General features: G+C 52.5%; 1 protein-coding gene across 5 annotated transcripts in view; it reads right to left on the bottom strand.

The window, feature by feature from the left end:
- Positions 1 to 291: 291 nt before the first annotated feature.
- The window catches only part of IFT122 (intraflagellar transport 122), a 68,889-nt gene continuing 55,658 nt past the window's right edge, over positions 292 to 13,522 (bottom strand). For 2 of the 5 annotated variants that reach the window (XM_027583743.2, XM_027583745.2), the window contains 9 exons: positions 12,400 to 12,540; positions 11,159 to 11,253; positions 7,482 to 7,582; positions 5,324 to 5,489; positions 4,227 to 4,338; positions 3,399 to 3,577; positions 1,703 to 1,789; positions 1,205 to 1,369; positions 292 to 743 (listed from right to left, as the gene is read on the bottom strand). In XM_027583743.2, coding sequence (XP_027439544.1) covers positions 654 to 743; positions 1,205 to 1,369; positions 1,703 to 1,789; positions 3,399 to 3,577; positions 4,227 to 4,338; positions 5,324 to 5,489; positions 7,482 to 7,582; positions 11,159 to 11,253; positions 12,400 to 12,540 — 1,136 coding nt within the window. In that variant the 3' untranslated portion in view covers positions 292 to 653. Of the gene's footprint in view, positions 744 to 1,204; positions 1,370 to 1,702; positions 1,790 to 2,560; positions 2,861 to 3,398; positions 3,578 to 4,226; positions 4,339 to 5,323; positions 5,490 to 7,481; positions 7,583 to 11,158; positions 11,254 to 12,399; positions 12,541 to 13,522 lie in introns of those variants that run through there. The other 3 variants (XM_027583744.2, XM_027583746.2, XR_003518028.2) reach the window with 2 other exon arrangements.

Raw genomic sequence — 13,522 nt, 5'->3', positions numbered from 1 at the left:
GCCCTTAGCCAGGAAGCAGAGGATGGACTCCAGAACCTCTAAGGAGAGTCCCCCTTGTTATCTTCTTTGGAGCCAGGAACCTTATTTTCTGGTCAAGACGGAGCCCCGCTAAACCAAAATAAATAAATACCCGTTCCCCTACCCATTCCCATATTGCCATTTCGATTAGATTACATTTTAAGAGCAGGCAAACGTAATGTTCCTCTCAGATCAAATTAGAAACAGGTGCACTTTTGCATAAGGAAATTAAGTTGCAGACAATATGAAGATTTGCTAAAATGCAGACACTGATGAAAATAAGTAGCCCTTTTATTTGTAATTATTGAGGCAATCTGTTCGCAAAGTGTACATGTTAATGGTCTGACAGATCTGTGGACTCCAGCAGGCTGCCGCAAACAACTCAGAGTCTCTCTGAAAGTAACAGATTTTTTTTCTTAGAAAATATATGTACATTCTCTTCTCCATCTCCTGGTGCTATTTACAAGGCACGAAATGCCATAAATAGGAATTCCGTGGTTACACTAGGCCCCTCCCTAAAATACACACTTGATCTGGGCAGAAGACACATTCTGACAGTTTAACTCTTTCTTCCTTTGACAGCCCAGCCAAGTGTGAGGTGGCCCCGGTGGGAGCGGTGGTTCTGAGGGGACCAGTCACGGGCTGGGGTCGTCGATGCGCCTCCGACAGTAGGGGCAGCAGGTGTGCTGAAGCACCAGCAGCTCGTAGTCTTCCGAGTGAAACATCTGAGGAGAAACAGTCATGACCCGGGGCCACGCCCCAAGCCTGGCAGGGATTGCCGCCCTTCCAAGGGGAGGAGGCTTGGCAGTGAGTCAGGGCCAGAAACACCAGACCCAGAACACCTTTGTCTGAAGACTGAAAGGGAGGGGGAGAAGGGTCTGGGGTCTGAGGCCCCTTTTTTCTAAATGGATTTCAAAGGTGCATCACACTTGCCTGGCCCTCCCAGATTAGGGGCAGGTACAGAGGGCACAGGGTCAGGGGCAAGCCCGCTCCAGACAGCATTGGGAACATAAGTGAGAGGAGGGAGGGCCTAACGATGGCCGAGTCTCTTCCCAACTCAGAGCCTTGGCCTTGGGATCCCTTATGCTCCTCCCAGATGCCAGGCATCCCCAAGAGGACACTTGGGAAATGGACAAGCAGCAGAAAGAAGAAACTGGTGACCACACATGAGCTGTAGGCACGGTACCTGGAAGCAGGAGGGGCACATGGTGATGGAGGCATCAGGCAGGAGCGAGCGGAAGTACTGCCACTGCAGGGGCGGGGGCCAGCGCTTGATGAGCACGTCCCGTCGGCTCATGGAGCGCAGCACTGAGCGGCTCACCACCACGGGCACAAACTCGGAGCCGCCTTGCTGCAGGATGGGCAGGTGGGAAGCAGGGGACAGTGGTGCTCTCACTCAGCCAGGGTGACGTGTTTATCTGGGTCATGATCCCGGAATCTTTGGGGCAACCAGGGAGGACCCCAGAGACTCCCTCTGCTTTAACCTTCACAGAGCCCTGCCAGGTCATGTAGCTCCTGCTAGCCATGTCTAGTGATGGGGTACCCACCACCTTGACTCCACCGCAGCGTGGACAGGGAACAAGTCCGTTTCATGCCAAGGAGTTTGTATAGAAGGGACTTCCAACCCCCCTCCCAACAGGCCTCCCGTGCCTCCACAGCCCATCACTCAGAGAGGCACCCTCACCTCAAAGCTCAGCTTTGCCGTGAATGGGTCATCTCCCATGGAGTCCGTGGTCTCATCCAGCCTCAGAGTCTGGGAATCTGGAAGGGTCTGGTCAAGGACAGAACCTGAGGCTGAGTGGGAAATAGGCCCCACCCTCCACCCAAAGCAAGATTCACAGGAGCTCTCTGTGGGCCTAGTGTGTTTCCCCATGACTCTGTCTGTAGAACAGGTTTCTAGATGGAGGAATGAAGGGAATGCAGGCCAGGGAGGAGACAGCCCTGGTCACACAGAGGCTGGGACCAGGCCCCAGTGCACAGGAGGGAAAGGGGCTCTGATGGGACCTTTGCTGCCCCACATAGACCATGCCAGGGCCCACGTAGGCCTGACCAGAAGCACCAAGTGAGCAGAGGCTGTAGGCCTGCTGTGGGTGGGAGTAGAAATAATGGGCCAGTGAAAAAACATGGCCAGCAAACTTGGCAATTCCTGGAGAAACACTTAGTAATTGCCAGGTTGTCTGTAGGCACTTGAGATGGACTCGCAGGTCCTGTTTCATGGAGAAGGGGGTGAGAGCTCCTGCAAATCCTAAGGCCAGCCAGACCAGGCTGAAGGTGCCTAAGGAGCTGCCCCCTCTGCCAGGCAGTGGCAGAAGAGCTGATGTGAGGCCAGGGTGGGTGGGGCTCCTACAAGGAAGGGCCCCAGGGGAATGGAGGCTGCTGGTGCCCAATCAGGTACGAGATGTGGTCCCACCAGGGAGCAACAACCCGCCAAAGCATCTGATTTCTGTCTCCCATCTCCGGCAAACAACTCCCTGGCTTTTCCTTTCTCCTCTGTTCCTCAAAATGTAAAATGTGGCCCACGGACAAGTGGCATTGGCATTACCTGGAAGCTTATGGAAAGTCAGGCTTTCAGTCCACCCAGACCTGCTGATCCAGCTGCTGTGTGCTAGCAAGGTCCGCAGGTGCTGAGTGTTCACAGTCACATGTAGAGGCCCCCCTCCTGTGTCCAGCTGGGACAGCGAACATGAGGGATGAGCTGAGGTGTGGCCTTTGACCCAAGCTGTCCCAGCGAGGATGTGCCCTGGGGTTTTTGCTGTCATGCTGAGAGGAGTGTCAGCCCTTTCCATGGATTTTAAGGCTGATAGGATGCAGGGTTGGTACTGCTGGTGGGATGGGGTGGGTGCTGCCAAAGAAGGAAGCCACTCAAAGGACAGCAGAGCCAACAGGATAGGAGACAGCCTCCCACCAGTGCCGAATGAGCACCTGGATCCAGCTGAGTGGGTATGAGCACCTGGATCCAGCTAGGCTTTTTTACACCCTTTTGTTTGCTCAGCTTGATTGTGGTTTCTGTCTCTTGTAAATAAATGTGACCTGACTAGAAAAGTTGATACAGACATCATATGCTGTGTTGGTTGCTCATCAGCTGTGTGTGGCCAGAAGCACAGACGGTACCTTTTAGGAGCCAGGTGGGTGGGAGGCCTCCCCGGAAATGAAGCAAAGGTATATACCAAGGCATCATCTCCTCTTCCACATGCCTCTTCTGGGCCTGTGGTCATGTACTGTCCCCTCTGGTACCTCTGTGCACTGGCCGGATCTCAGCCCATTCCCAGCCCCTGTCCCTGCCACCATGTGGGCCTCTCCAATCACTCGGCAGTGGCCTACCATGTCCTTGCGTCCGCTAGACCAGCCATCCCCCAATGCCCTCCTGCCTCCTGTCTTACACCCAGGCCTTGTGCTTGGCACACACAGGCATTCAGCCCAGCATCCAGGATACTGTTGCTTGTGATCTCTTGCCATTTGTTCTCATGCTTGTGTCTTGGTGCCTCCAGGTCAATGAGGGAGACAGCTTCTTCATCACTGATCCCCTCTTCCAGGTAGAATTCAACCAGGTGCAGCACCTCTAGAGGGCACAGGGCATGGGGAGGGGCCATGGAATGGCTGCCTCAGGGGGAGCTAGGGCCTGGGATGCTCTCATCAGGCAGCATGAGGGGAGGTGGGAGGATGAGAGTTTCTTTCCCCCCCAGCAGCAGGCTCCTCTGTAAGCAAGGACACAGCAGGGGCACCTCTTCTTGCCCACCACATGGCTGGAGGAAGCAGGCGTGTATGCATGTGTATGCGTGTGTACGTGTGTGCATGGGTGAAAACCAGTGCCCTTTAGCCCCTCCTTCTTCCCGCTAATAGCTGGATGGGCTCCTCTACAAGGGAGGAGGAACGGCCTCTGCCCAGCTACCTGGAAGGGGCTTCTGATCCTTTGTCATCATAGAAGGAACCAGGACGTAAGAGCCCATCTTAGCCTCCCAGACCAAATGCCTGAACAGTGGCATCTGGGGCATTTATGTCATGCAAAGCCCCCCACCAGGTTCTGAGGGGTGCGTGCTTCAAGTTCGGGCATTACTGGGTCCTATTTCTGGGGACCCTTAGTGACCATGCATGTCGTGGGGTGGGTGTCACACTGTCCCCAATTTACAAATGAGGACACGTGTGGCCAATCAGCAATGGAGAGAGCCCAGCCATCCACTGTCCGCTCCATCTAGACATGGCAGACTCACCATAGGAAGAGGCAGAGAAGACGAAGGGCTGGCGGCAGTTGATGCAAACATTGCCCAGGTTGTTCAGCAGTGGGTTGTTGGTGGAGCAGCGGTAGCACAAGGGCACCAGCTCCTACAAAAGCACAAGAACCACAACTGCCTGAGGGCCAAACCCAGGGTGAGGAAATGCTCCCCACTCTGATTTCAGTCTCCTGGGGCTTGGCTGCCAAGAAGCAAGGCCCCTGTGTGGGTGGGGAAGGGGCACTGGGCTCAGGGCTCTGTGCTGTGGTGACTCAGGATAAGGGCCTATAGAGGCATCTGAGGCCCTGTCACTTAGGTCCCACTGCCCTGGACACTCCTTCATAGGTAGGACTCAGCAGCATATTTCTCCAGCAGGAATGACAACACCACAGCCACCATGTACTGGCCACTTAACATGCACAACGTACTGTGCTAAGCACATCATCTGGGCTGGCTATTTATCCTGTGGGAAAGGAATTATGTGTGTCCCCATTTGATAGAGGGGGAAACCGAGGCTCACAGAGATGGAGACAGAGTTAGGAAATGGTGGAGCTGGGATCTGAACCCAGGTCTGTTTGATGCCAAGTCTCCACTCTGAGCTTGAAGGAGGGGATTGTGAGAGACAACAGGATAAATTGGAAGAAAGAAGGCTGGGGCACAACTGGACTACAGATACATGGAAGAGTGATGACCTGATTCCAAAAGGAAGGGAGGCTAAGACAGGAGCTCCTAGGATGAGGTGAAGGCAGAGCCATCTAGGCATGGAGGAGGAGAGGGAGATTAAGGGCAAAGCAGCATGGGCTGGGCTGGAGCCAACTCAGAGCCTCACAGGAGGGCTAGGCAGCAAGGGAGGGCAGGGCTCTGGAGCCCACAGGGGCCAGGGACTATGGCTGGAGCACAGCAAGCTGAGTAGAGAACAAAGGAGGCAGAAAGGGAAAAGTAGAAGGGCAAACCAGGGTTTGGGAAAGGGAAGAGGGCACAGAATCCTGAGAGCATGGTAGCCATTTTTCAAACAGAACCCGGCCAGGAAAGAAGGCATCAGGAGACGTCCAGGAAGAGGAGGGGAAGCCTCCTGCCTGAGAGAGCTGTGCGCTCACCTCGCTGTCATGGAAGGGCTTGGAGCGGATGGTCAGGCTGCCCAGCTCAATGGACTTCTGGAACCTGGCAGGGATCTGCAGACCCTGCAGCTTGTCGTAGGCATGCCGGGCCAGCTTGTAGGCACCCAGGGCTTTGCTTTGCTTGGCCAGAGTGAAGAGAGTGTTCCTGCACAGATGATAGGGTTAAGGACAGCAGAGGCCACACTGGGCCCGAGAGCTGGCACTACCTACCCTTGGAGTAAGCCCCGTGCTGGAATGCAGCCGCTGCTAGTGCCAGGACATGGGCAGGAGCCTGAGGAGTGCTTTGCTCATTTGTGGGATGTAAATGTACTTCTCGGATAACAAGGAATAGGGATTTTTCCAGAGATAAAGACAGTGCAGTTTCCATTAGTATTTTAACCTTGCTTAGGTTCTCTGGGCCTGCTGATAGCTCATCTTGTACCCTAACTAGGCCAAAATGGCTCTCCCCACCTCACCCAGCCTGCCAGCCAGGTCCTAGGATGTCCAGCACTAAGTGCCATCCTGCTCTAGCCTTGCCAGGTGGGGCTGGTCCCAGACTGCCTGTGGAGCTCCACTCAGATCCAGCTCACAGAGGCCATTGGGTGCAGGGCACTTCTCTCTGCCTGCACTTCACCAGAAGCCACAGTGATTTCTGAGTGTCAGCCTCCCCTGTTCTCTGAGATTCTCCTCTGAGCTCCTCAATCTGAGGTCACAGGCCTTTGCGCTTGATCCCAGGTCACCTTAAATGCTGGCTGCACCCAGGCGAGGCCTGCCCTTCCTCCCCTACCCCACCTGTGAATCCCTTTCCCCACTTCTCCCTGGCAAGCCTCAAGTACCATGCCTCCTTCCCATTCTCCTTCCCCCTAATGCTCCTGCTCCCCACAACCCCAATGTGGCTCCTTCCACTCCAGAAGTTACATGGCAGTAAGTTTCCTTGTCTGTGTCTCCACTGTCATTCCTCAAAGTCAGGGACCATATCAGGAGCCACTTCCAGGTCCCCAGTGAACAGTATAGGGTGCAGCTTAGGGTAGGGATTCAATCAAACTCTGCTGACTCGAACAGAACTTGCTGGAAAGGCTGGGCACAGGTGCTGAGGATCTGGTAGGTGTGGCCTTGGCCACTCCTCTGCAAAGGTCTCAGTCAATGAAGGTAGCACCTGATTTCCCTGAAATGTAGGTGATGGGCCTGGAACCTTTAGAGAAGCCACTTCTCACCAATCAGTACCTCTGAGGCCTCTCCTGGGAGGGTTTTTTCCTTACAGAAAGAAGGCAGGGTTGGTGCTGGGAAGGGGCTGAAAGAATATAAGATTTAGAAGAGGATGGGGAGAATTATGACTTTTATGACCTTAAAGGATTTTGGTCATTTCCTGGTAGTTTCTGGCAGCATGGGTCCTCAGCCCCCTTCTCTGCTTACGGCCCCTTAACGGCCCTCACAGGTCCGGAGAGGTGAGGCCAACTCACATGGAGGCCCTCAGGCCACTACCTCTTCAGCGGGGCTCCCACCTAGGCTGGGCTTCAGCTCCTCCCACACACCAGGCTTACTTCACCTCCGTGCATTTCCATGTGCTGGGTGCTCCCCTGGAACATCTACTCTACTGTCTTTCCTGGTAGCTTTATGGGATAGATGTCAGCTCTTCCAGGCAGCTCTCCCTGACCATGGCCCCAGCCCTAGCTACATTCCACCCCTGGACACAGCACACATCCCACTGAACTAAGCCCTGACACTTGTCACCTCCTCTACTAGATGGCAGCTTTGTCACCCACTGCCTGGCCCACTGTCTAGGGCACAGTAGGTGCTCCATCCCCTCGGCTGAACAAACACCCTCACCTCCCCAGGGAAATGCCCAAGAGTCCAAGTGCTTCCTATAGTTCAGTTATGCCCTCGTTTATGGGTTCCAGGAGGGCAGTGTACTGGTTAGAGACCCACTGCTGGGCCAAGCCCAGAGAGCCCTGGAAACGAATCTTCTCTTGGCACTGGCCCCTCGGCCTTCCTGGCTGAGCTGCTTCTACAGCAAAACAGTAGCAGCAGGACAAACTCTCTCTCTTCCCTGAGGGCTATGGGAGAGAGGGGAGGTTCCGCCAGTAAAGTGTTCTGGAAAGAACTTCACAGGGGCCATTACACAAGAGGGCTGGGACAGAGGGTGGGAGTGAAAGGATACACTTTAGAGATGCCCAAGGGGGTGTCTTTGGTCAGGCTGTGCAGCAGGAACCTGGAGATGTTGAAGAGGGTTTCGGGAAGATGGAAACTGAAGGGCTCCTCCTGCAGTGAGAAAAGCAAATAGGGATTGAATTCCTCAACGAAGCAGCTGCTGGACCAGGCCAAAAGGCAGACACCAATAATTCTGAAATACTTCAGGAAGAGAGCAGTCTCCCTTAATGAGCATCTACTACGTGCTGGGCACTTTACGGCTGTCTCATGTGGTCTTTAACACAATCCTGTGAGGATGCATTTTCATCCTCACTGTACTGGTGAGAAAACTGAGGCCCAGAGAGATGACTTGCCCAAGCCACCGAAAAGAGCTGAGTGAGGATTCAAACCCAGGTCTGATTCCAAAGCCCAAGAATGCCTCTCTCCTAGGCTGTACTGCCTCTCTAGGGTTGGTAATGATTCCATTTCCCTGAGCTCAAGTTGTCTCCAATTAGCTCTGAGAGAGAAGACCTTTTATGCAATTTAGGACATGATCAGACCTAAGCATGGCTTTAAATGGAGGCAGTTAACTCTTCAGAGCATGAAATCACGTGCCTCTTCTCAGCTCTCCAGCAGCAGCCTGGCCGGCCGACGCCCACCAAACGTGCACATGTGCTGGAGCTCCTGAGCTGCTCATCCCCACACCCCCGGCACCTGGCACGGGCCCCGGCAGAGCAGGCACTAACACACAAGCACAGGTCTTCGGTACCTAGAGGCTGCCAGAAGCTCCGCACAGTAGACCACCGGGAATTTTCTATCATGAGGGGGGCCATAAAAGGTTAAGAATACCATTTTGAAGGGATCTGGCACATTGTATGCAAACTGAGACTACTTTAGATGACGGGATGAAAGCAGGCCAGCCCCCCCACCCCTAGCACTTACATGGTAATAAACGGACATTTCCTGAAGGGTCTTACTAGGCTGTACTCGTCACCGTGCCAACAGGACTTAGGCCCTAATTGGTCTAAATTTGCGAGGACTTACTTTATACTACTCCTTGGGTTTGGAGCCCAGCATTCTCTCTAACTCTCATTTAAATTTCTACAGCCTCTGTGAGTTCCCAAAACCAAAGAAAACCTGAGACTGCATCCTTTTCTGGATGAGAGCCAGGGAGAAGCCTGCCTCTGGTTATATCGAACTAGGTGTGGAAGCTAAGAACCATCCCAGGAAGAACAGAATTGGCGGGGGGGAGGGGGGTGTCCTCAGAAGCAGCACCTCTCCTCTGGGAAAGAAGCCATTATCTCAGGAAAGGTCTGGTGCTTCCCTTTGCAGTCTGCTCTGACTCAGAGCTGCTGTGCTGGGCCCTGATGCTAAATGCTGAAGTATGACCCCCCTGCAGGCCTCCGCACACGCTGTGACCCTGGCCGGGAATGCCCCTTCTCCTCCTCATCTTACTCATCTCCCTGCTCTTTGCTCAGGTTCACTTCCTCCATGAAGTCCTTCTGATCCTCTTAGTTTTTCCCTTAGGACAACTGGGCTACACCTGCGTGTTCACAGACTATGAGCTCTTCGGGGGCAGGGATCACATCTTGCTCACACTATGTCCCCAAGGCCTCAGCAGAGGGCCTGACACACAGGAGGGATTTGTCGAATGAAGGAATGGCCCAGTGAAGTCTCAGCTGGGATGAATAGCCAGATACCCCAGCTGGTATGAAGCTGCTACAAGCTCACAGCTGCATGTAGGTCCTGGAGCAGAGCTCAGTTGTTACAGAAAAGAGACAAAAAGCCCACCTCCAAAGTGGGTCAGGCAAACTGACACTGAGCTGGGGCCCTGACTTTCCAGCTGAAGTTGAGTTTGGGGTCTTTTTTGCGGTGGCTTCTTTCCAGGTGAGCACCTGATAGAAATGAGGGGCCCTGAAAAGGCTGTAAAGGAAGATGAGGTCCCTTGAAACCACCAACCGTGGTGTGGGGAAGAGATGAGATGAAGGGCTGACAGCTGGCCCAGGCAGAGCCCAGCAGAGGAGGCTTTCTTGCCAGACTTTCCTCAGAGACAAAGAATGTGCTGAGTGCTCAGCACAAATGTGGGGGAAAGAGGTGCCCAGTGTGGAAGGTAGGGCCCATGAGATGGTCAAAGAATTGCAAAATGCTCGGCCTGCTGGGGAATGGCCTATGGAAAACTGGTTGGAAGCCTCCAAACAGGGCAGGAGGAACAGCTGACACTTATCTGTGCCAAGTGCTTTTCCAATATTAACTCATTTAATCCTCACAACCCCAGCAAGTAGGTCCTATTCTCACCCTCACTTTAAGAGAAGGAAGCTGAAGCACAGAGGCAAGTGAACAACTTGCCAAGGTCACGCAGTGGAGCTGGGGTGTGAGGCCAGTGGTCTGCCCTCTCTACGTTAGAGGGTGTGGGAGATCAGAGGCTAAGAGCACAGGCTCTGGAGCCAGCCCGTCTGGGTTCCAGTCCCGGCTCCTACTTACTAGTTGTGGGATCTCTGTGTTTAGCACCTCAGTTTCCTCATCTGTAAAGTGGGGCTGACAGTACTTATCTCACAGCATGATTGAAAGGATTAAACAAATTGATACAATAAAGCCTTCAGCACATTGCCTGGTAAATAGTGCTCAATAAAGGTTGGTTATTGGTATTATCCTCCTAGCTTATCAGCACAGGATAAGCTCACCCTGTAGGCACTTAATCAACATTTGTTGAGTGATTGAGGATACACAAAATGAGGAGGCTGATAACAACCTATCACCTGTTCCCCATTGTCAGGAGATAGATTTAAAATGGCTTAAAAGAAATCAGGAAGTGACTAAAAAAAACGATTTGGGTCTCTGGAAAATCAAGCCCACAATTCAGTGGCAGGGCCAAGGAGAGGCCTCAGGCCTTTGGTTAGAGCTGGGCCGTCACTCATCTAGAGTGGAACATCCACCCTTGATCATTTTATTTTATTTTTATTTTACTATTTTTTAAAAAAGATTTTGTTTATTCATTTGAGAGAGAGAGAGAGCACGAGCCTGGGGGATGAGCAGAGGGAGAGGAAGAAGCAGGCTCCCTGCTGAGCAGGGAGCCCGATGTAGGGCTCGATCCCTGGACTCTGGGTATCATGACCTGAGAGCCCAAGGCAGACGCTTAACCGAATGGGCCACCCAGGCGCCCCCACCTCTGATCATTTTAGAGATAACCCTTTGTCTAACCTGGAGTTGGCCTTGAGTTTTACAGACATAAAGCCAGCAACTAGAAAGGCCCATTCTAGCTCTGGCTCACTAATTCAGAAGCCCACAGCTTGCAACAAACAGGTCAAAAAGGTAGCTAATTGAGTAAAATGAAAGTTCCAAACTTTGGGGCGCCTGGGTGGCTAGTTGGTTGGACAACTGCCTTTGGATCAGGTCATGATCCTGGAGTCCCGGGATCAAGTCCCGTGTTGGGCTCCCAGCTCAGTGAGGAGTCTGCTTCTCCCTCTGACCCTACCCCCTCTCGTGCACTCTCAACCTCTCTCTCTCTCAAATAAATAAATAAAATAAAATCTTAAAAAAAAAAAAGTCCCAAACTTTGTCTCCCAGGAGGAGACCAGAATTTCTTGGCAAGTCATCCTGTCCGGTGGGTTTACTTTCTATCCAGAGGTCTGCTGCTCTGTAAGACGTGCCCAGGGCCCCTGGCTCAGTAGGCAGCACCCCCACCAGGCCCCCATCTCCTGGCCACCTTACCGTGTACCGCTGAATGGCATGGTAGCTGTGGTACAGCTCGGCCAAGTGCTGGAAGTGGCGGAACTTGTCAAGCATCGTGTCCTTCTGGGCAGGGTCTGAGGGGCGTAGTGGGAGGGGGGAGGGCAGGAAGGGGAAGATGTGTCAAGCCACATCTACAAGGAAGGGTGAGGCAATGACAACACTGCCAGTGTCTGCTCTCCCCCAGTATCAGACCTGTGCCAGGAAGACTGACAAGAAATGCAGTGATGGGCAAGGTGCTCCTTAGGAGCTGGGACCTCCCTAAGACAGGGAAAGTCCCAGCTGGGCACAGCATGCGGCCATGCAAAGTCTGAGAACATTTCTCGCCCCTCTCCCAGATCTGACACTACAGCCTACCAGGTCATTCCACTGGGGAGTGCCAGCATGAAGAGTGTGATCACTGGCACCCAGACATACCAGAGGAGGCTGGCGTGGAGGATGAGCAGATGTCAGCTTTATTCATCTCACCTCCAGCCTCTTCCCTCTGTGCGTGCCATGTCTTATACAAAGCACAGACCACTGGCCGGAACAAAAACATGCCACCTAACACCGGGACCTAACAGTTTCCAAACTATAACCACAGCTTCTGTGAGGCTCACAGCAGCCTTGTGAAGGAAGCAGGATAGGATTACCCCCACGCCACAGATGGGGAGGTAGAGTTTAGGAAAAAATTGTGACTTGTTACAAGTCACCTAGCTGCCTCCAATTTCAGTGTTTTTCCCACTCCAGCATGCTGGCCTTAGTCCAGTGAAGAATATCTCCCTGTCCCCTTCACTTCCAGAACTCCCTCAGTGCATCATGGGAAGTCTCAAGAAAGCAACATTGAAACTATTTTCCTGCCTGGAAGGAGTGAGAATCTGGAGTGTGTTATTGTAAAGTGACCTCTTTTTCATCTTTCCATTTAATTAAAAAATTTTTTTAAAGTGCTCACCTAGGTCCAGTTATAGGCTCCCAGGTAGTGGGGAGAGATATGTTCTGAATTAGCAACACAGGGCAGGACCTCCCAACCATAACCCCAGGACAGCCCTCATACCATCATTAAACTTATGGGCAAACTGAAAAAGATGACACACCAGATTATGCCGCTGCAAGACAGGGTTACAGACAATACACCCAATAAATAAGCCCAGGGCTTTAATTAAAATGTTTCAACTCCTTCGATGTTTATCTTGGTGCCAGAGCAGGGCTGGGGAAAACAAGTGGCCTGGCTGATGTTTACTTACCTTGAGCTATATCAAGGCACTGCATGGACAGCATCCAGTAATAATAGGCAGCGTCATTAAATCTGCTCTCGACCACGGCATTGTGTGTGAGTTGCTCCAGCACCCTGACCGCTTCCCGCTGCCGCCCAGCCTTGTGGAACGCTGGAGGGGCACAAAAATACACAATTTGGCGAGTGGGATGGAATTCTGCAGGGCTTGCAAGGGGCTGCTGTAGAAGTAGGACACTCATTGGGAGCATCTGCAGCACTTTGTTGCTGGGATGCGCCTCTCAGGCCGAAGGCTATAAATAACTGAGGCTACATCCTGAAAAAAAAGCACAAGTGCGATATATCCCTTTCTGGCTGGGAAAAGGCGACTGACTTTGGAAAAGCATGGCAGAAAGAAAAACCTTGGGGCCAAACTGCAGGGCGAAGTCTGAGGATGGCACTGTTGCCCATCACCAGTGAGGTCTTACCCTCACCCCGTTCCAGGACGAGGCTTTGTGACATCTGGGGTGACACTAGTAGCACCTGACACTTGAACAGGTTTGGTGGCTTACAAAGTGTTTTTGTTGCTGATTCCTTGTTGGATGGTCACAACAGACTTATGAAGGTGTAGGTAAAGTGGCATACCCAAGGTTACAGAACCTATCCCCACTTAAGACCTCCATCAGTCTTCAACTGTGTGCTTTTTAATGACAACCTTGAAAAATATGGCTCAGCTCTAGCAACCAAACATTTGTGCAAACATGCAAAAAAACTCTCAATAATTCCTATAGCTATTTAACAGAAATTTCCTGACTCTTGACTATGTGGCCAGACCCTCAGGAAGTTGGGCTGCCAGGGAGGCACTTCTAGCTGTGACACTTGCTCACATGTGGGCACTCAGATGATCCAAATCCTCCGCTTTAGAGAAGGAAAAGGTCTGGCCTTTGTTCCAATCTCATCTCCAATCTCTTGTCTGAGTACCAAGTTACTATGGCGATGGATTCTTGGAAGGGCAGACACAGACAGATGGATAGGTTGATGTGTTTTGCCCAAACATGCACATACTTCAGCAACTGGGTGCTCTGGAAATGGTAAAGCAGAAGAGAACATGCTGTCTTTCAATGGGGGCTTTTAGCTGAGGAGCTCCAACAGGGAGA

This window comes from Zalophus californianus, chromosome 1 (assembly GCF_009762305.2).
Source record: "Zalophus californianus isolate mZalCal1 chromosome 1, mZalCal1.pri.v2, whole genome shotgun sequence".
In the NCBI taxonomy this organism is placed as follows: domain Eukaryota; kingdom Metazoa; phylum Chordata; class Mammalia; order Carnivora; family Otariidae; genus Zalophus; species Zalophus californianus.
Note: the sequence above shows the minus strand (reverse complement) of the source record. Positions and strands in the feature narration are given on the sequence as shown.